This window comes from Sapajus apella, unplaced genomic scaffold (genome assembly GCF_009761245.1).
Source record: "Sapajus apella isolate SASKATOON/1434 unplaced genomic scaffold, GSC_monkey_1.0 scaffold23, whole genome shotgun sequence".
NCBI lineage: Eukaryota > Metazoa > Chordata > Mammalia > Primates > Cebidae > Sapajus > Sapajus apella.
The window spans coordinates 584,359-605,002 of record NW_022436963.1 but is presented as its reverse complement, the minus strand read 5'-3'; the positions used below and the strand labels follow the sequence as shown (position 1 = coordinate 605,002).

Below are 20,644 nucleotides of genomic sequence, written 5' to 3'. Positions count from 1 at the left end.
CCCGCCTCGGCCTCCCAAAGTGCTGGGATTACAGGCTTGAGCCACCGTGCCCGGCCTCACTTTCATTCTTAATGTCTTCTCATTCCTTTGTCGCCACCGAACTCAGGGTATCCACAGGTGGAGTGTGGGGCTGGTTCTCTACATGTCCTCCAGGCTGGATCACAGTGGTGTGATCTTGGCTCACTGCAACCTCCGCCTGCCGGGTTCAGGCAATTCTCCTGCCTCAGCCTCTGGAGTAGCTGGGATTACAGGCACGTGCCACCACGCCCAGCTAATTTGTGTATCCTTAGTAGCGACAGGTTTTCGCCATGTTGACCAGGCTGGTGTTGAACTCTTAATCCTGTGATCCGCCTGCTTCAGCCTCCCAAAGTGCTGGGATTAAATATAATAAATACCAAACCAACAGAACCACAATTTTACCAAGGCTCTCGTGGTTTACTGGTACCTATGATTGAGGTGGCGACTATTTTCCTCTTGCCTTTAAAAAATAGAAGTTTGCCGGGCGCGGTGGCTCACGCCTGTAATCCCAGCACTTTGGGAGGCTGAGGCGGGTGGATCACGAGGTCAAGAGATCGAGACCATCCTGGTCAACATGGTGGAACCCCGTCTCTACTAAAAAAAAATACAAAAATTAGCTGGGCATGGTGGCACGTGCCTGTAATCCCAGCTACTCAGGAGGCTGAGGCAGAAGAATTGCCTGAACCCAGGAGGTGGAGGTTGCGGTGAGCCGAGATCGCGCCATTGCACTCCAGCCTGCGGAACAAGAGCGAAACTCCGTCTCAAAAAAAAAAAATAAATAAAAATAAAAATAAAAGATAGAAGTTGATCACCATAAAATCCTTGCTTAACCTATTTTTGTGAACTCCATTTATTTATTTATTTATTTATTTATTATTTTTGAGACTGAATCTTGCTCTGTCATCCAGGCTGGAATGCAGTGGTGCAATCTCAAATCACTTCAACCTCCGCCTCCTGGTTTCAAGCGACTCTCCTGTCTCAGCCTCCTTAGTAGCTGGGATTACAGGTGCCCGCCACCATGCCTGGCTAATTTTTTTATTTTTAGTAGAGATGGGTTTCACCATCTTGGCCAGGCTGGTCTTGAACTCCCAACCTCGTGATCTACCTGCGTCGGTCTCCCAAAGTGCTGGGATTACAGGCATAAGCCACCATGCCCAGTCCCTGAACTCCATTCTTACACCCATCACCTGAGTTAGGCCTACGCCAAGCACAGGAAATCAGCTCACTGCCAGACAACAGAAAGCAAGCAGGTTTCAGAGCTGCTCCACCTGCTGTCAGCTGTGGGACTTACATAACCACTTCATAAACCAGAATTTCTGTCCTTTAAAATGCCTGGCCCTTTTGATGCCATAGCAGTATACACTACCAAATCCAGGCCTTATATTGACCTACGTTCTTTTTTTGTTTCTTTGAGATGGAGTCTTGCTCTGTCACACCCAGGCTGGAGTGCTGTGGCACTCAGCTCATCACAACCTCCGCCTTCTGGGTTCAAGTGATTCTCCTGCCTTAGCCTCCCAAGTAGCTCACAGGTGCCCACCACCATGCCCGACTAATTTTTTGTATTTTTTTAGCAGAGACGGGGGTTTCACCATGTTGGTCAGGCTGATCTCGAACTCCTGACCTCAGGTGATCTGCCCACCCTGGCCTGCCAAAATGCTGGGATTACAGGTGTAAACCACTGCACCCGGCTGTATTGATGTGGTTTTTTTTTTTTTTTTTGAGACATAGTCTTGCTGTCACCAGGCTGGAGTGCAGTGGCGCAATCTCGGCTCACTGCAACCTCTGCCTCCTGGGCTCAAGCAATTCTTCTGGTGCAGCCTCCTGAGTAGCTGGGAACACAGGTGCATGTAACCACACCCGGCTAATTTTTCTATTTTTAGTAGAAACAGGGTTTCACCATGTTGGCCAGGATGGTCTCAATCTCTTGACCTCGTGATCTGCCCACCTCAGCCTCCCAAAGTGCTGGGATTACAGGTGTGAGCCACCGTGCCCGGCCTAGTTTTTTATTTTTTAAGACAGGGTTCTTGCTCTGTCACCCAGGCTGGAGTGTAGTGGTGTGATCACGGCTTACTGCAGCACCTACTCACCAGGCCCAAGCAATCCTCCTACCTCAGCCTAACAAGTAGCTGGGACTACAGGTGTCTACCACCATGCCCAGCTAATTTTTTTTTTTTTGTATAAACAGGTCTCCCTATGTCGTCCAGGCTGGCCATGAACTCCTGGGGTTCAAGCAGTTCTGTCTCAGCCTCCTGAAGTGCTGGGACTACAGGCTGAGTCACCAAGCTGGGTCCCTAGCTCTCATTTTAAATGGCTGTGTAATGTGATGATGACAGCACCTACCTCAAGGTGTTGCTGTGAGGACTAAATGGGTATGTTCTCAGTTAACATTAGTGTGATTATCTTGTGAGGACAGAAGCTGGTTCCGCTTCTACCCCTTTCTATCCTGCTCATTGGTGGCTGGGTCCTCAGTGCCCCAAATAAAGCCTGTTATACAGAAGATGCTCAGGTACTTACTGTGTGAACCCCTGGGGACTACATGGAAAATCTCTCCTCTTGACTTCGCTAGAAGGTGCTCTTTGTCTCTTAAGGCCATAGTATCCTGCCCCACTGATCTGCAGGAGTGGTCTTGTGCATGGGTGATCCTTTGCTACTGGCCTTGCTGCTCCAGTAAAAACATTCACTAGTGGGCTGGAAACGATGGCTCATGCTTGTAATCCCAGCACTTTGCGAAGATAGCATGAATTCAGGAGTTCAAGACCAGTCTGGACAACACGGCAAGACCCTGTCTCTACAAAAAAATACAAAAATTAGGTGAGTGTGGTGGCATACACTGGTCCCAGCTACTCAGAAGGCTGAAGCGGAATGATCACTTGAGTCCAAAAGTGGAGGCCGCAGAGAGCAGAGATCATGCCACTGTACTCCAGTCTGTGTGATAGAGTGAGACTATCAAAACAAAACAAAAAACACTCACTAGTGACCAATTCCTTCTGTGTCCCCCATGGACTGGAGGCTCCTGGAAGGTAGAGCACAAGCATCACTTGCATACTACTGCATGCCCAGGTGCCAAGCATGGGGGTTGGCACACCTGAGGTCCACAGGAAGAGCTGTGGAGTTCAGACTGGCAATGTATGAGGCCTCTTCTGGCCACAGATACCCTGTGCATGCTGCCGACAGTTATTGAGCCTCCACTTTACCCTCGAGCTACCTAACATTGACATTGCTGCCACTCCTGACACCACAAATGTGGTCCCCTTAATCAATCCAAACCCCATTTCCTGTCTTTCACTCTTGAGGTTATACTCCACACTTCAGTTTCTATCCCAAGCTGTCTCTTCATAAGCCTTAGGACTCCCATGAAGCGAGTTTGTCCTGCCATACTCCACAGCCCTACACTCCCATGTCTGCTTTAGAGAGGCCCAGAGATCTCAGAATGGGGGGTTTGGGACATTTATATCAGTACTCTACTACAACCCTGGGATCTGTTTGTGTTGGGGAATGATTCAGCCTGTACACAGGGAGGGAGACGAGAACTGAAAACTGCCAGGATTTTCTACTTTCATCCACTGGGATCGCTTACAGGTGCCCTCCCCACTGACAGCCAGAAAGGGAAAACAGAGATGAATTTGGCCAGTGGGGCCTCCACAGCCCTCTGGAAGGGGCTGACTGATAGGAAGGTACTCCTCTGGTGTTCACTGGCCAGACCCCTATGGGCTCAGAAGACTACCTAGACCCCATGAATAAAGACTCTAGACACATTTTTATAATCAGAAACTTAGTTTATTGTGAATAAACCACTCAACTTTGAGCAGATGACATTGCCTCAATTAACTTTTTCTTTGAAGAAAAACAAATAGATATGGTAAATTCATGAAAATACTGTGTCCCTTCTCTTCTGCCCTTTGTAGGGCAGAAAAATTCTGCCTGACCTTTCCCATCTTCCTGATGATGTTAACAAACGACAGCCACTTACTTGGGGCACAGGAGGCGGCTCTACACAGGCCAAGAGCTACAGGCTACAGACTGAGCACAGAAAACCCTGCAGCTCCAGCATCCAGGGCCACAGCTGCACACAAGTGCAGAATCCAGTAGCCCTACAGCCCAGACAATGCCCAGGGTGTGATTCAGGGTGCAGAGCTGCAACTCAGATACTGTGCCACGGTGGTATCACAGGAAGGACTTGATGGAGAAGTAAAGGCTCCAGACGCCAGGATATTTATTCCTTGTGCCAACACACCATTCATACCTGACCTCTAGGTCCTGCAGCAGGTCCTCTCCTCGTTCACAGCCCCCCACTGTTCCATTCTGGGTTCATTTGCTATACTCCTAATTTGTTCTCCCAATCCACCCCACAGTCCTTTCCTTGCTGGGAACACAGGAAGAGACAAAACCTGAGAAGGGAGAAAGGGAACCTCCAACTAGCCATGGACCTCATGATTCCAAGAATTACAGCTATCATTTGTCTTCAAGAATGGCTCTGTTTTATAGCTCACATGGTAACTGGGAAATTGCTGACTTGCAGGTGAAATGTATGAATATCAAAGAATTTCTATCACAATATTCACAGATCTCTGTATTAGCTCTCCCTGGAGGTCAAGCAGGCCTGGTACAGTACAGACTGCTCTGCCTGGCCTAGAGTGGAAGCACTGAACAAAGCCACAAAAACCTCAGAGATCACAGATCTAACTTTTCAAAGGCCCCCCAGTACCAGATTCAGGATAGGTAGGACACCAGGCAAACTACCTGCTCCCTTGCACTTCACTGTGCAAAAGCTGGTCTGTTCCTCTGACCAGACCTTCCTAGTACAGGATCTGGGACCACAAACCAAGGAGTCCCGTGGCCTTGGACTCCCAGACCCCAGGATGGATGGTATCCTCTGACAGCTGGAACCAGGCAAGGGGGAATACACCTCAGCCTCAGGGCAGCCTCTGGGCACACTCTAGGTAACATGAAAATAACTTGTGCAAACCTGGCCCCCATGTCAGGAAGGCCAGTGCCCTAAGGAAGGCTATGCTGAATTCTGACCTTGATGTTTGCCAGAGGAGAATGCAGCAAGACAGTGTGAGGTATGGCCAAGTATGAACCTGCTCAGAGCTATACCACTTGAATACTGGCAAAAAAGAAAGGACCAAGGTAAAGCAAATTTATTTGGGAGGAACAATTCCCTTCAAAAGTAGATCCCTATCTTTAGGAGACAAAAGGAAAACACTGTGCTGGACCTATGTCCCCTAGTTTGGAGGGCCACCGGCCCACCTCCATTCTGCTGTGGGCTCTAGCCCCAGTAGCCAGATCCCGCTAAACCTCAGTTTCAAGAATAAATGTGAGCCACAGACATGCAGCACCACCAGAGACAACAACACCACATGGCAAGAAGACCGTGTTCTGGACCGTCTCCATACTGCCACGGTAAGGCAGAAGACATGCTGTGACTCCTTGTGCTCTGTGCCCATTGCACAGGCCAGTTCAATTCCCTACCATCTGCCACCCATGCTCTTCCCTTGGGACTCCAACTCCAGCCAAACAAATGTGAATATGGAAAGCAGAGGCCCAGGGCCCTCTTGTAGTACAGACATTTTGAGGTGGGTAGGCAACATATGTTACATTCTAAGTAAAACAGCTAGAGGGTAAAACACTCCAACGCCAATTTATTTTCAAAAAGGGCTCTGTGTTATCCTATAGAGTTTGCCTTTTTTTTTTCTTTGTATAATTGTACAACCTTTGAAAGTTACATAAGTTGTAATGATCTAATACTAATAATAGCCATTCAGAAAACACTTTCCCTCCCTCCCAACAACCATCCAGGGGGAAATAAAAGTCCTGAAAAGAGGCCAGTTCAACATGGCCTCTACCCTGGTAGAAACAAAAAGTGAAAAGAGAAAAAAAACAGAAATCAACTAAGAGGTGTTGCCAGTGTCTCTCAGGAGTGGGGCCCTGGCTGTCGCCTGGGGTCATGAAAGGCAGAGCCTACAGCATGCAGTACAGCAGCTGGGAGACCTTGCAGCCACATCTTCCTCACCCCAGCACATCCACATCCCAACTTAGGTGTCATGGAAATCCTTCAGCAGGGTTCTCCTCCGCTGCTCCGCTATATGCATCTGGTTCTCCAAGTCCTGCATCACAGAAACAAGGTGTCTGCTTGCATGGCCCAGGCCTGGGAGCAAGAAGTAGACAAAGCCGCAAACACCCTCCAGGGCCTCCAAGGAGTCAAAAGCACTGCCCTTCCCATTCTTAGTAGCAGCTTCCAGTGCACAAACCAACAACCCTGTCACCTATTAGCATGCCAGTCCTTCTTTACCTGCAATATAGAATCCAAGAGGACAGTAGGCACTTACCCCTCTGTCATAGCTGTCTGCCCGTTCCACTTTCCATGAGAGGTTTTCAATCTCAGCCTCCAGCTGAGCCTGCTGGTATTCAAACTGCATAGGCAGAGCAGGAGGGTCAAAAGGTCAGTGGGCTATGGGTAGGGCAGGGCCTATATAGATGGGGGTGGGGGAGGTGGGACACACGTAACACCTCAGGCTCACAGAAACTACAGACAATCCTGATAGTGTCCTCAAAAAGTGCTGTTATTCCATGTTCCCAGAGCCAGAATCGAAAAAAAAGGCTATCCAAACAGCAAGGCCACACTCACCCTTCACCTGCAAAAGGTTAACTCTATCCTCCACACTTCCAAAAGAAGGGGAAAAATTTAAGCCACTAAAGAGAATGCTCCCAATATGAAAGGGAACGGATGCTGTAAAAAATAAGTCAAACGAATATTCTCAGATACTATCATTTCATTTTTTTTCCTTCTGCAAATCAAGAGCCTTAAAAATATTCAAATTTAATTACTGATTTAGTAATTATATATCTAAGAAGATACAGCTTTATGCACAAAAACGTTTCTGAATGTCCTATTTACAGCAAAAAAAAAAAAAAGAAAGAATAAATGTCCCAAGTGATGGTACAACCAAGTAATAGCACATTTATGTAACCATTAACAAAATGGTATTTACCAGACAGGTAAATCATGACAGCTATAACAATAAATTGTTACAAAAATAAAATGTTGCTGGGCACGGTGGCTCATGCCTGTAATACCAGCACTTTGGGAGGCTGAGGCGGGAGGATCACGAGGTCAGGAGTTCAAGACCAGCCTGACCAACTGAAAGTCTGTCTCTACTAAAAATAAAAAATAAAAAATTAGTGGGGTGTGGTGGTGCATGCCTGTAATCCCAGATACTCGGGAGGCTGAGGCAGGAGAATCACTTGAACCCAGGAAGCAGAGGTTGCGGTGAGCCAAAATCACATCATTGCACTCCAGCCTGAGCAACAAGAGTGAAACTCTGTCTTAAAAAAAAAAAAAAAAAAATATATAGTTTTACATAACCTTGATTATATACACAGTATTTTTTAATTTTTTTTTAAGAGACAGGGTCTCGCTATGTTGCCCAGGCTGTAGTGCAGTGGCTATTCACAGGCGTGATCCCACTACTGATCAGCACAGGAGTTTTGACCTGCTCCTGTTCCGACCTGGGCCGGTTCACCCCTCCTTAGGCAACCTGGTGGTCCCCCGCTCCCAGGAGGTCACCATATTTATGCCGAACTTGGTGCGGACAACCGATCGGCATAGCGCACTACAGCCCAGAACTCCTGGACTCAAGAGGTCCTCCAGCCTCAGCCTCCCGAGTAGCTGGGACTACAGACACGCGCCACCACGCCTGGCACACAATATTAATTTTAAACGGCTGGAAAATGTTGACAGTGGTAACTTCTTTCTGGACAATGTAAATGCTTCTCTGTTTTCTAAGATTTAAACAAAAATGTGAATTACTAGTTTATTAACATTTATTATCGTTAATAACAATAAATTCATATCCAAATTCAACTCTAAGATGAAGAATTAAACAAGGTATAAAACAAACAGTCAAATATATCTTAAGGATATGCGCTAAATATCCCTCCCAAGCATGGGCACTAGCCTCCCACACGACCAGAGACCTTTTTAGCCAATCGCCCTTTAAATATAGTTGTTCAGAGGATTAGGTACATGTGCCTTATATTATGCAAAACAACAGTACCTTAGATCTAGTTTGGAAGTGCCCAAAAGTAGAAGTGGAATTTTGCAATTAAACAGTATTGTTTTAAATTTGCCTTCCTAATGACCACGGTCTGGTCTTCACTGTCCTGCAATGTGCTGGTAAAGAAGGGCACCTTTAAGGCTAATAGGACAGAGGAGAAAAATTGCTTTGCCTTACCAGCTTCTTCCTGGGTCCAGACTCCATGTAATATGCATACGGGTAAGTGTATTGCAGGGTGTATCGACACTGCAACAGGAGAGAAGAGAAGGGACCTGTGTCCGTGATTCTAAGCTACCTGCATCTCAGGTGGCTCTTACAATTCCTACCCCTAGCATGCAAATTAGCCTAGCTCTATAGGTATGGGCCTGAAAGAAATGATACTAAGCCAAATAGAGGATGAACTGGGAAAATACATGGGGAAAAAACAAAAACAATGGTCACAGAACACCCAGACTTTCTTTTACAAACTAATTACCAGCAGCTGCCTCAATCAGAGTCCACACATCTGTCTCAATGCTTACCCAAAGGCAATCTCTTCTCTCTTTTTTTTTTTTTTGAAACGGCCTCGCTCTGTTGCACAGGCTGGAGTGTAGTGGTGCAATCCCCACTCACTGCAACCTCTGCCTCCCAGACTCAAGTGATCCTCCAAGTAGCTGGGACTACAGGTGTGCATCACCACACCAGGCTAATTTTTGTATTTTTTTGTAGAGACAGTGTTTTATCATGTTGCCTAGGCTGGTCTCAAACTCCTGGGCTCAAGCAATTCACCTGCCTTGGCCTTCCAAAGTGCTGGGATCACAGGCACTGTGCCCAATCTTTTTTGTTTGAAACAGAGTCTTGCTCTGTTGCCCAGGCTGGAGTGTAACGGCATGATCTTGGCTCACTGCAGCCTCTGCCTCCAAGGTTCAAGGGATTCTCGTGCCTCAGCCTCCCAAGTAGCTGGGACTACAGGCATGTGCCACCACATCCAGCTAATTTTTGTATTTTTAGTAGAGATGGGATTTCACCATGTTGGCCAGGCTGGTCTCAAACTCCTGACCTCAAGTGATCCACCCTAACCTCAACTGATCCGCCTGCCTCAGCCTCCCAAAGTGCTGGGATTACAGGTGTCAGCCACCATGCCCAACCCTTCAGAGAATCTTTTATTTTCCTTTGGAGTGATGAATACACAGGACAAAGGAGAAGTAAAGGGCTCTAGTTTTCCCTGAAGGCAGAGGCAGTGCAACACTCTTAGAAATCCCTCGGACATCCAGCAGACAACTGGGTCCTTGATGGGCACAGCAAATGAAGATGTGGGTCCACAAGCAGAAGCATGGGAGGCTGCACAGGGTGCTAAAATACCCTCTCCCAACAGGGCTTCCCACCTTCAGAGGTCTGTGCCTGATGGGGCCAGGCACTGGACCAGGGATAGGATGAGTGAAGTGGTAGATACCTTGGCCAAGAGCTTGGCAGCATTCTGTAGGTACTGCCAGTCGATCCATGTCCCCAGATTGTTCATGACCCTCTCCTGAATCTTCTCGTGAATCCGCTGGTATGTCTGTGCCTCTAGCTGCAAGCTTTTGTTGTGGTTTTCCCACTACAGGGCACAGAAGGAAGGAGAAAACCACAGGAGTCCCATGAAGGTGCAGAGGTCTACACAGGAGTTGAGGATAAACACCTTGCTGGCAGGACATGGCCACAGACTCCTCTAACTTATGAAGAATGAGTGCAGGAGCAGGTCTTCTTCAGCCATCCTTCTAACCTGTCCAGAGCAGCTGTATGCCTGCCAGATCACACTACCCTTCTGGGGCAATGGGACTCCAGCCCTGAGGACTATGCAAAGCTAGGCCCCTGATGGTCTACTGTGCTCTTTGGGCTTCTGAAGGGCTCCTTCAGAAAGGAGAAACAGCTTTCCAAACCTGTTTCTACTACTAAGATTACTAATCTGTTTCTAAATCTGACTACTAAGATGATACTATGGGAACAGATTGTGAGGACAAAAAGAAAAAAATGAATAAAAATTTAAAATGTAGAAAAAAGAAAAAAAAAATGGCACTAGATGTAAAAGACTGTCTGATGGCCCTTCACTGTCCTTCAACCAATCATTTGGCTGGGCGCAGTGGCTCACATCTGTAATCCCAGAACTTTGTGAAGCCAAGGTGGGCAGATCACAAGGTCAGGAGTTCAAGACCAGCTGGCCATTATGGCGAAACCCTGTCTCTGCTAAAAATTACAAAAATTAGCCAGGCATGGTGGCAGGCGCCTGTAGTTCTAGCTATTCAGGAGGCTGAGGCAGGAGAATCACTTGAACCTGGGGGGACGGAGGTTGCAGTGAGCCGAGATCATGCCACTGCACTCTGGCCTGGGCAACAGAGCGAGATTCCGTCTCAAAAAAAAAGAAAATAATAATTCATCATTCAACCAAGGTCAGTACCAGGTCCTTCCCTGTTGGCTGGGGATACCCTGTAGAGCTTGAAAGGCACATCTATACAGGCAGCACCCAGGGATACCGCAGGAGCTCCATTCACTGACTTCTATGTGTACAGGCTGGCTCTGGCTACCAGTCCATGGGAATCCCACCCCAACAGGCCAAGTGGAAGACGCCAACCCTGTTGGGGGAGGTACAGAAGAGGATACCTACCCTCTCAAAGTAGAATAAGTACTTCTTGAGGGCTTCCCTTGCCTGGGCTTGTTGGCTCTGGTTCACAATGTCAGGATTCTCCTTGTAACGACTGCACTCATAGTATTCACTGCCATGAGTCTTCCAATCTCCTAGACACATCCAGCAGAAGTCTGTGCAGAACAGAGAAAAGTCATTTACATCTACAAGACAACTCCACTTTCCTCCACAGGCAGAGTGAGACAGACAGACCCAGCTCCAAAGTGGTCACCTGAAAAGAACTTTGCAAGGGTGCCTCTTTCCAGAAGGAATGTGCACCTCTCATCCCTATCACATCCTACTGTCCTTGTAGCCTATACTTGCTGATATGAACAATAGCCTATGGATAATTTCTTTTTTTTTTTTTGAGACAGAGTCTCGCTCTGTTGCTAGGCTAGAGTGCAATGGCGCAATCTCAGCTCACTGCGACCTCTTACTCCCTGGTTCAAGCAATTCTCCAAGTAGTTGGGATTATAGGCACATATCACCACGCCCAGCTAATTTTTGTATTTTTAGTAGAGACAGGGTTTCACCATGTTGGCCAGGCTGGTCTCGAACTCCTGACCTCATGATCTGCCCACCTAGGCCTCCCAAAGTGCTGGGATTACAGACATGAGCCACTCCATGGGCCGCCTATGGATAATTTCTACTCCATCAGCACATGTGGCATGTGCCTTATTAATCCAACACAGGCAGATGCTAACCATACAGACTACTGGTCTGCTATGTCAATGCCACAATGAGAAGCAGGAACTTGTCCAATTGAGGACCACCTGACTGTCTCAACACACATCATCAGTAAAAACTGACCTCCCGACTGCTTCCTACCATCACACTCGTCCTACAAAGGTATTTGTATATGAAGCTAACAATAAAGGCTTTTTCCCCTTTTTTTCTATTTTAAAGAACACATTTCCTATTCTTTTTGAGACGGAGTCTTACTCTGTCCCCCAGGCTGAAGTGCAGTGGTGCGATCTCAGCTCACTGCAACCTCCTCTCAGGTTCAAGCGATTTTCCTGCCTCAGCCTCCAGAGTAGCTGGGATTACAGGCACCCGCCAACACTCCTGGCTAATTTATGTATTTTTAATAGAGATGGGGTTTCACCATGTTGGCCAGACTGGTCTCAAACTCCCAACATTCAGTGATCTGCCCATTTCTGCCTCCCAAAGTGCTGGGATTACACATACGAGGAATGTGCCTGGCAAAGAACACATTTCTATAAAACCAAAAGCTATGCAGTAGTTCATACTCAGAATTATTCTGCTTTGGCTGAGCGCAGTAGCTTACAACTGTAATCCCAGCACTCTGGGAAGCTAAGGAGGGTGGATTACCTGAGGTCAGGAGTTCAAGACCAGTCTGGCCAACATGGTGAAACCCCCATCTCTACTTAAAAAAAAAAAAAATTAGCCAGTACGGTGGCACGATCTTAGCTCACTGTGACCTCTGCCTCCTGGGTTCAAGTGATTCTCATGAAATGGCAGTTAACTCTGAGTGGGACACCCAGGGGGCTTCTTAGGCACTAGAAATGTACTGGGTGCTGGGGTGTTTGTCATTATTCTTTAAACTGTATGTGTCTTTAGCATTGTTCTAAGTCTATGATACACTTCCCTCTCTGATATATACATAGAAAAAGAGAAAGAGTGTGGACCCACAGAAATATGCCACTACCTATGGCCTATCTTCGTTTGGCACTGTGGAGTCAATGTTGCTAAGACGCTGCTATGACCACTCTGATTAAGAGGGGTCTTGGGGCTGGGTGTGGTGGCACATGCCTGTAATCCAGCACTTTGGGAGTCCAAGGTAGGCGGATCACCTGAGGTCATGAGTTTGGGACCAGCCTGGCCAACATGGTGAAATCCCATCTATACTAAGAATACAAAAATCAGCCAGGCGTGGTGGCGGCGCCTCTAATCACAGCTACTGGTGAGGCTGAGGGAGAATCGCTTGAACCCGGGAGATAGGTTCACACCACTGCACACCAGCCTGGGTGACAAGAGCAAAACTCCATCTTTCCAAAAAAAAAAAAAAAAAGGGCCAGGCACGGGGGCTCACGACTTTAATCCCAGCACTTTGGGAGGCCGAGGCAGGTGGATCACCTGAGGTCAGGAGTTTGAGACCAGCCTGGCCAACATGGCGAAACCCCCTCTCTACTAAAAATACAAAAAACTAGCCAGACGTGGTGGGCACCTGTAATCCCAGCTACTCAGAAGGCTGAGATGGGAAAACTGCTTGAACCTGGGAGGCAGAGGTTGCAATGAGCTGAGATTATGCCACTGCACTCCAGCCTGGGAGTGACAGAGACTCTGTCACAAAAGAAAAAGAGAAAAAAGAAAAGAGGGCTCCCGGGAATAGCATTTACACAGGCCCTTACAAAGATAAACTCTCGGCTGGGCACAGTGGCTCACTCCTATAATCTCAGCACTTCGGGAGGCCAAGGCAGGTGGATCACCTGAGATCAGGACTGGCCAACGTGGCAAAACCCATCTCTACTAAAGATACAAAAATTAGCTGGGTGTGGTGGCACATGCCTGTAATCCCAGCTACTCAAGAGGCTGAGGCAAGAGAATCACTGGGCAACAGAGAGAGACTCTGTCTCCAAAAAAAAAAAAAGTAGAAACTCTCAGGGGCTCCTGATGAGCATCAAAGCAGCTGTGTAGGAGACCTACTTGGACATATTTTCTACTTTAACGGATTCTGTTTCTTCAGTTGACCTGGCAGGAAGGCATGCAAAACCAATTGGTTCTAGCTATATAAACTACTCCTGATCGATAAAGGAGGTCTGAAACGCTAAATCAAAACTCCCTCTATAAACTTTGTAAAACAGCAAGGGAAAACCATTATTTTACTACCTCTGGTAAAGGTATCTCTAAGGTAGCACAGATAAGCCTCAAGCTACTTACCAGCCTTGGCAAAAAGAATGAAAGCAATACCCTGAAATCATCTTCTTGGATGACTGAGGATCATGAGGATTATCCCAAACTTGACTTCTGACTATATGTGTTAGCAAGATAGTAATGGGGTTATAAGAGGGACCAAAAAATAAAATAAAATAAGCTACTTTATGCCAGTTATTGTGACTCTAAGTGACTGAGGCTCTTCTATGTTTTGTCATTTCAGGGCAGAAGTACTCACTTAAATAGTAACGAAGACCCAAGCACAAGAAAATGCCACTGGGCCTTACATACCAAGCTTGGAACTCACCGTGTTTACATTTGGAGCATTGCTGTCAGAGGGAAACAGAAGAGAACATGTTAAGGGCACACTGACCAAAGTCTCCATGTCACACATGCAAAGTATACAGGCTTCTGCTTACCATATGATTGCAGCCTCCATTCTTCTCAATGCAGATGTTGCACTTGGGACACTGGGGAGACAGAAGGGTGCCATTAGGCTCATACACCACTGGGCTGGTTTTAAGACAAATTATACAAAGCTCCTGGCACCTGTGCCCAGTCGCTCATCATGTGAGCACTTCTGGGGAGGAGCATCTCACTTAAATGTGGCAGGTCACTGAGGCTGGAACAGCAATTCAAGGAAATGAGGTCAGCATATTTGGCTTTGAAACATTTCAAGCACCAGCTGAGCCCCACTAAGTCTTCCAACATCTGCCCCTGCCATGAAGCTGCTCAGATTAAGCACAGGCTGAATCAGCAGAAAGCCTGCCTACTTGAGAGGACTGCCAAGGAAGCACAGGAGCTGCCGCAATTGATTCAGTCCTTGTCAGCTTGCCTGGACTTCTGCTTCGAGAAGAGGGCAAGGAATCCACATCTAAAGCTCCTCTCTCTCATTTGAGAGATGCCAGCAACCTGAGGCAGCAATGCAGAGACCAATCTGATTCTGTGATCTTACACTGCTGTGAAGTAGACTATGTTTAATGATGTCGTTATTACAGCCGAGCTTGTGAGTGCACTAACTCGGTGACTGACTGACAAAGGGTACAGTGGCCTCTAGAGCCTGCAGGCCATATTTTCCCATGGAAAACTTCAAAATGAGTATTGTGCAGGTCTGGGCTTGCATTATTACAGCCTTACGATGCACCAGGTGTGGCTATTAACCACCTCCTTCCCAAGGCTGTTAACGGCTGGTAGGCATTCAATCATAATTAGCTCTCTTCTAATTAGTTCCCCCTTTGGGTCAAACTTTCCTGGAATTTTGGCATTTCATAATTTTTAAAAATGCACCCAATGCATCTGATGATAAACTGCTAAAAGCTGCCAACTCTGCGTGAGGGTCCTCAACCCCCAGTCCTCAGGATGGGCCCTGGGGCTCTGAGTATTCTGTTCTCAGATGGCAAATCTCCAAGGCAAGGCCCTGGGCACCACTAAAGAGGGCAGATCCATGAGAGGTAAAATATGGTCCTTACGTCTTTAGTGTGAGCACTAATGTAGTTGGCTGTTTCAGAGTCGTCTGCACACTTGGTGAGCCATTTCCGGATAGTGGCGCAGTCTGTGGGTGCATGATACATCTGACGACACTTGAAACTTAAAAATTGGAAAAGAAAAACATTCAAATATTCATTAAGTCAGGGTCCCATGTTTAAAATTTTCCTTTTATCCAAACCAACAAATCATGAATTAGAGTTGTTTTTTTTTTTGTTTGAAACAGAGTCTCACTCCATTGCCAGGCTGGCATATAGTGGCACGATCTCGGCTCATTGCAACCTCCGTCTCCCGGGTTCAAGCGATTCTCCTGCTTCAGCCTCCCAAGTAGCTAGGACTACAGGTGTGTGGCACCACACTCAACTAATTTTTGTATTTTTAGTAGAGATGGAGTTTTACCATGTTGGCCAGGATGGTCTTGATCTCTTGACCTAGTTAGTGATCCACCTACCTTGGGCTCCCAAAGTGCTGGGATTACAGGTGTGAGGCACCATGCCCAGCCTAGAGCTTTTCAAATAGATAAAGTTATCTCTCAAGGCCTATGGGACCTTTACTTTCCTAGGATTATACTGAAACAGCTGCATGAATGTCTTTTCATTTAAGTCCTTATAGACATGCTCTAACATGCACAAATGAAATGTGTCTATAGGCTGAGTGCAGTGGTTCATGCTTGTAATCCTAGCACTTTGGGAGGCCAAGGTGGGAGGACTGCTCGAGCCCAGGAGTTTGAAACCAGCCTGGGCAACATGATGAGACTTCATCTCTACAAAAAAATAAAAAATTATCCAGGTGTGGTGTTATGTGCCTGTAGTCCCAGCTACTAGAGAGTCTAGGGAAGGAGGATCACTTGAGCTCTGGAGGTCAAGGATGCAGTGAGCTATGTTCGTATCATTGCACTCCAGTGTGGGCAAAAGAGAGAGACCCTGTCTCAAAAAGAACAAAAAAAAATCTGTTGACCAGGTGCAGAAGTTCACACCTATAATCTCAGCACTTTGTGGGCCAAGGTGGGAGGACTGCTTTAGACCAGGAGTTTGACACCAACATAGGGAAATAAGGAGACCTTGTCTCTACAATTTTTTTTTTTTTTTTTTTTGAGACGGAGTTTTGCTCTTGTCACCCAGGCTGAAGTGCAATGGCATGATCTCAGCTCACTGCAACGTCTGCTTTCCAGGTTCAAGTGATTTTCCTGCCTCAGCCTCCTGAGTAGCTGAGATTACAGGTGCCTGCCACCACGCCTGGCTATTTTTTGTATTTTTAGTAGAGACAGGCTTTCACCATGTTGGCCCGGCTAGTCTTGAACTCCTGACCTCAGGTGATCTGCCCACCTTGGCCTACCAAAGTGCTGGGGTCACAGGTGTGAGCCACTGCGCCTGACCCCTACAACAAATTTAAAAAAATTGGCTGGACACCTGTAGTTCCAGTTACTTGGGTGGCTAAGGCACGCTTCAGCCCAGGGGTTTGAGGCTGCAGTGAGCGACCATCACTTCACTGTACTCTAGCCTTGGCCACACAGAGAGACCATGTCTCTTAAAAATATATATATACTTCTGGCCAGGCGCAGTGGCTCACGCCTGTAATCCCAGCACTTTGGGAGCCCAAGGTGGGTGGATCATGAGGTCAAGAGATCGAGACCATCCTGGCCAACATGGTGAAACCCCATCTCTACTAAAAAATACAAAAATTAGCTGGGCATGGTGGTGTGTGCCTGTAGTCCCAGCTACTCGGGAGGCTGAGGCAGGAGAATTGCTTGAACCCGGGAGGCAGGGGTTGCAGTGAGCCGAGATTGCACCACTGCACTCCAGTTTGGTTCCTAGTGACAGAACAAGACTCTGTCTTAAAAAATATATATATTTCTGTTTAAACATCTTGTTTATCAGCCCCCAGATGTCAAACACAGGGCTATGACTCTCAAAGGGCATGGTGAGGTACTCTGAGAAGGATTCCTTAGTTCAGACCTAAGGCAGGACTGCGATCCACTTCTGGGAGTCTCATCTGATCTCCCAGCCAGACGTGCACACAAGGATGCACAAATGCCAGAACCTGCAAAATCTGTAGGGTCATGATACATCTGATGACCCTGAAATTTAAAACAGAAAAGAAAGACACTCCAATATGTTGGGCTAGGCTTCCATATTTTCAATTTTTGTTTGAAAAGGCCCTCAGGCAGATACCCAGGGAAAGGAGTTGATAAAGTGGGACACAAGGATAAAGAACAACTACAAAGTCTCTCTCTCTGAATCTGCTGTAATCCTGGGGCTGCCTAATTTAAAATGAAAAACAACAACAACAACAACAAAAAAAAAAAAAAAAGAAAAAGAAAAAAAATCTACATTAAAATCCTTTGGTGGAATGCTTTACACTTTCCAAAGAACAGAAACTAAAATAACCTGTTATACAATTAGTCACAAATACAGTCCTCGAGTTTTTTGCCCATACACATGAGTATTTGTCTAAATCATGTCTTCTTTGTAGCAGCTAGGCCCTGCCACCACTGTGCTTGGCTGAGTTCACAAATCTGTTGTAACCTGTAGCTTCCCTGTCACTTCTCTGGCTCTCCTCTCCTGCTAAGCTTTGTTTCCTAATTAAAATCTTCTGCCACTGCCATAGCTACTGCTGCTACTGGAACCACCATAGCCACCTTGGTTTCGTGGTTTGGCAAAGTATTGGCCACCACCACCATAGGGGCCAGAGCTTCTGCCTCCAGTTTCCTCCCTTTATGGGTCCAAAATTTGAAGACTGATTGTTGTAACTGCCAAAATCATTGTAGCTTCCACCACCTCCAAAATTGCCTCCATCATTACCAAATCCATTATAGCCATCCCCACTGCCACCATATCCACCACCACCACGGCTGCCACCAAAGCCACCACGACCACTGAAGTTTCCTCCGCGACCAAAGTTGTCATTCCCACCGAAACCACCTCCATGACCACCACCAAAGTTTCCAGAACCACTTCGACCTCTTTGGCTGGATGAAGCACTAGCCATCTCTTGCTTTGACAGGGCTTTCCTAACTTCACAGTTGTGGCCATTCACAGTATGGTATTTCTGAATGACAATCTTATCCACGGAGTCATGGTCATCAAAGGTTACAAAGGCAAAGCCCCTTTTCTTGCCACTGCCTCTCTCAGTCATGATTTCAATCACTTCAATTTTTCCATACTATTCAAAATAATCTCTTAGGTGATGTTCTTCAGTGTCTTCTTCAATGCCACCAATGAATTTTTTTTTCACAGTTAAGTGGGCACCTGGTCTTTGAGAATCTTCTCTTGAGACAGCTCTCTTTGGTTCCACAACTCTTCCATCCACTTTGTGTGGCCTTGCGTTCATGGCTGCATCCACTTCCTCCACAGTTGCATACGTGACGAACCCAAAGCCCCTGGAGCGCTTGGTGTTTGGATCTCTCATTACCACATAGTCTGTGAGCGTTCCCCATTGCTCAAAATGGCTCCTCAGGCTCTCATCGGTTGTTTCAAAGCTCAACCCTCCAATGAAGAGCTTCCTCAGCTGTTCCGGCTCTTTAGGAGACTCTGACTTAGACATGATCGCAGGGAGAAGAGAGACTTTAACGATGCTTCTTCGGTGGCGTCCACGGGCAAAAAGGAGCAAACTCACATTAGTGATTCTTAACCTTTGGTGTCAATGTCTTGAAATGCAGGTGCACACACACATTACATCTTCCATGCAGTTTCTCTGAAGCCCCATCATGAATACTCCAGGTAAGTGTGATTAGGACAGATCTGGGCCTAAATTATGGCTCCACCATTTACTAGGTTTACCTTGCACCTTGATTTCTTCATAGAATTTAAGGGTCATGGCCAGGCGGCTCAGGCCTATAATCCCAGCACTTTGGGACGCCAAGGCAGGCAGATCATGAGGTCAGGAGTTCGAGACCAGCCTGGCCAACACAGTGAAACCCCTTCTCTACTAAAAATACAAAAATTAGCCAGGTTTGGTGACACGTGCCTGTAGTCCCAGCTACTCAGAAAGCTGAGGCAGGAGAATCACTTGAACCTGGGAGGCAGAGGCTGTGATGAGCAGAGATCACACCACTACACTCCAGCCTGGGCAACAGAGCAAGGCTCTGTCTAAAAAAAAAAAAAAAAAAGACTATAAGGGTAATATACAGTTTTGATAATGCAGGAAAAGCGATCAGAGGATAGTGCCTGTCACCTGGTAAGCCTTCAGTAAACTGTAGTTATCCCCATGATATGTACTGAATCAAGTGAACCCTGAGTAGATGTAGAATATATTTATGACTTAGTTTTATAAAAAATTAGCCAAGAAGGCTGGGCATGGTGGCTCACGCCTATAATCCCAGCACTTTGGGAGTCCGAGGCAGGCAGATCATGAGGTCAGGAGACCATTCTGGTCAACATGGTAAAACCCTGTTTTTACTAAAAATAAAAAAATTAGCTGGGTGTGGTGGTGCTCGCCTGTAGTCCCAGCTACTCTGGAGGCTGAGGCAGGAGAATTGCTTGAACCCAGGAGGTGGAGGTTGCAGTGAGCCGAGACTGCACCACTGCACTCCAGCATGGATGACAGAGTGAGATCCCATCTCAAAATAAATAAATAAATAAAAAATAATAAAAATTAGCCAAGAAAGACCAAGACAGAGAAAGATTAAAATGTTGAAGATTGTACCTTTCAAACACAGTAATATGTGATTAGCTATGCAGGTAGATACATCCTCATACAATCTCTGGGCCATGAGACTTAGTAGCATAAACCACAACACATTTTCCAAGAACCTGTGACACTTCATCGTCTCCAGACTGAGCATGTATTGAACACCTAGTGGAATATGAGATGCTGGGCACAAACCTACCCACTTGGAGCACAGCTGCTCTGTTGGCTCAGAGACCCTGCCTCTCCCAGTGCTGCACTCACATGGAATAGCAGTGGTGCTTTGGAGGAGGATGGGGCACAAGCCCAGGGCTGCTCAGCACTCACACTCACTCTTACCAGAAGACCTCGTTGCACCGATTGCACTGTACTCGGCGAGCTCTAGGCTCCTGTACCCGAATAACCATGGGGCAGTCTGCACCAGGGCACAGCTGGAGTTGGTAATGACTCTGTGAACAGACCAAGGGGAAACAATGAGGACACTCTTAGTTGCTGTCTACAAATTAGAATGCCCTGAATATTCAAACATTTTCTGTTTTCCCAGCTCATGACTTCTATTAAGGGGCTATATGAATTCAGAAGGTATGTCACGAAGACCAAACATAAGCCAGATATTAAAGAGGAACTTTGGGCCGGGCGCGGTGGCTCAAGCCTGTAATCCCAGCACTTTGGGAGGCCGAGGCGGGTGGATCACGAGGTCAAGAGATCGAGACCATCCTGGTCAACATGGTGAAACCCCGTCTCTACTAAAAATACAAAAATTCAGCTGGGCATGGTGGCGTGTGCCTGTAATCCCAGCTACTCAGGAGGCTGAGGCAGGAGAATTGCCTGAACCCAGGAGGCGGAGGTTGCGGTGAGCCGAGATCGCGCCATTGCACTCCAGCCTGGGTAACAAGAGCGAAACTCCATCTCAAAAAAAAAAAAA

The 20,644-nt window shown here is 46.9% G+C and overlaps 1 protein-coding gene, 1 long non-coding RNA gene and 1 pseudogene across 4 annotated transcripts in view; 1 reads left to right on the top strand and 2 right to left on the bottom strand.

Annotated features, from left to right (window-relative positions):
• Positions 1–4,067, top strand: part of LOC116559269 — an 11,648-nt gene extending 7,581 nt beyond the window's left edge. For both annotated transcript variants that reach the window (XR_004272399.1, XR_004272400.1), the window contains exon 3: positions 3,924–4,067. This is a non-coding gene — a long non-coding RNA (uncharacterized LOC116559269). The remainder of the gene's footprint in view (positions 1–3,923) is intronic.
• A 1,077-nt stretch (positions 4,068–5,144) lies between these two features.
• Positions 5,145–20,644, bottom strand: part of ARIH2 (ariadne RBR E3 ubiquitin protein ligase 2) — a 69,171-nt gene continuing 53,671 nt past the window's right edge. Inside the window, exons 7-15 of the mRNA XM_032290641.1 lie at positions 20,059–20,201; positions 15,078–15,195; positions 14,028–14,078; positions 13,916–13,937; positions 10,696–10,847; positions 9,508–9,651; positions 8,253–8,321; positions 6,348–6,431; positions 5,145–6,125 (exon numbers count right to left, since the gene is read on the bottom strand). Of these exons, the coding sequence (XP_032146532.1) occupies positions 6,054–6,125; positions 6,348–6,431; positions 8,253–8,321; positions 9,508–9,651; positions 10,696–10,847; positions 13,916–13,937; positions 14,028–14,078; positions 15,078–15,195; positions 20,059–20,201 (855 nt within the window). The 3' untranslated portion in view covers positions 5,145–6,053. The remainder of the gene's footprint in view (positions 6,126–6,347; positions 6,432–8,252; positions 8,322–9,507; positions 9,652–10,695; positions 10,848–13,915; positions 13,938–14,027; positions 14,079–15,077; positions 15,196–20,058; positions 20,202–20,644) is intronic.
• LOC116559266 lies at positions 17,676–18,952 on the bottom strand (annotated as a pseudogene). The gene has a single exon (XR_004272398.1). The product of XR_004272398.1 is annotated as a heterogeneous nuclear ribonucleoprotein A1-like (transcript).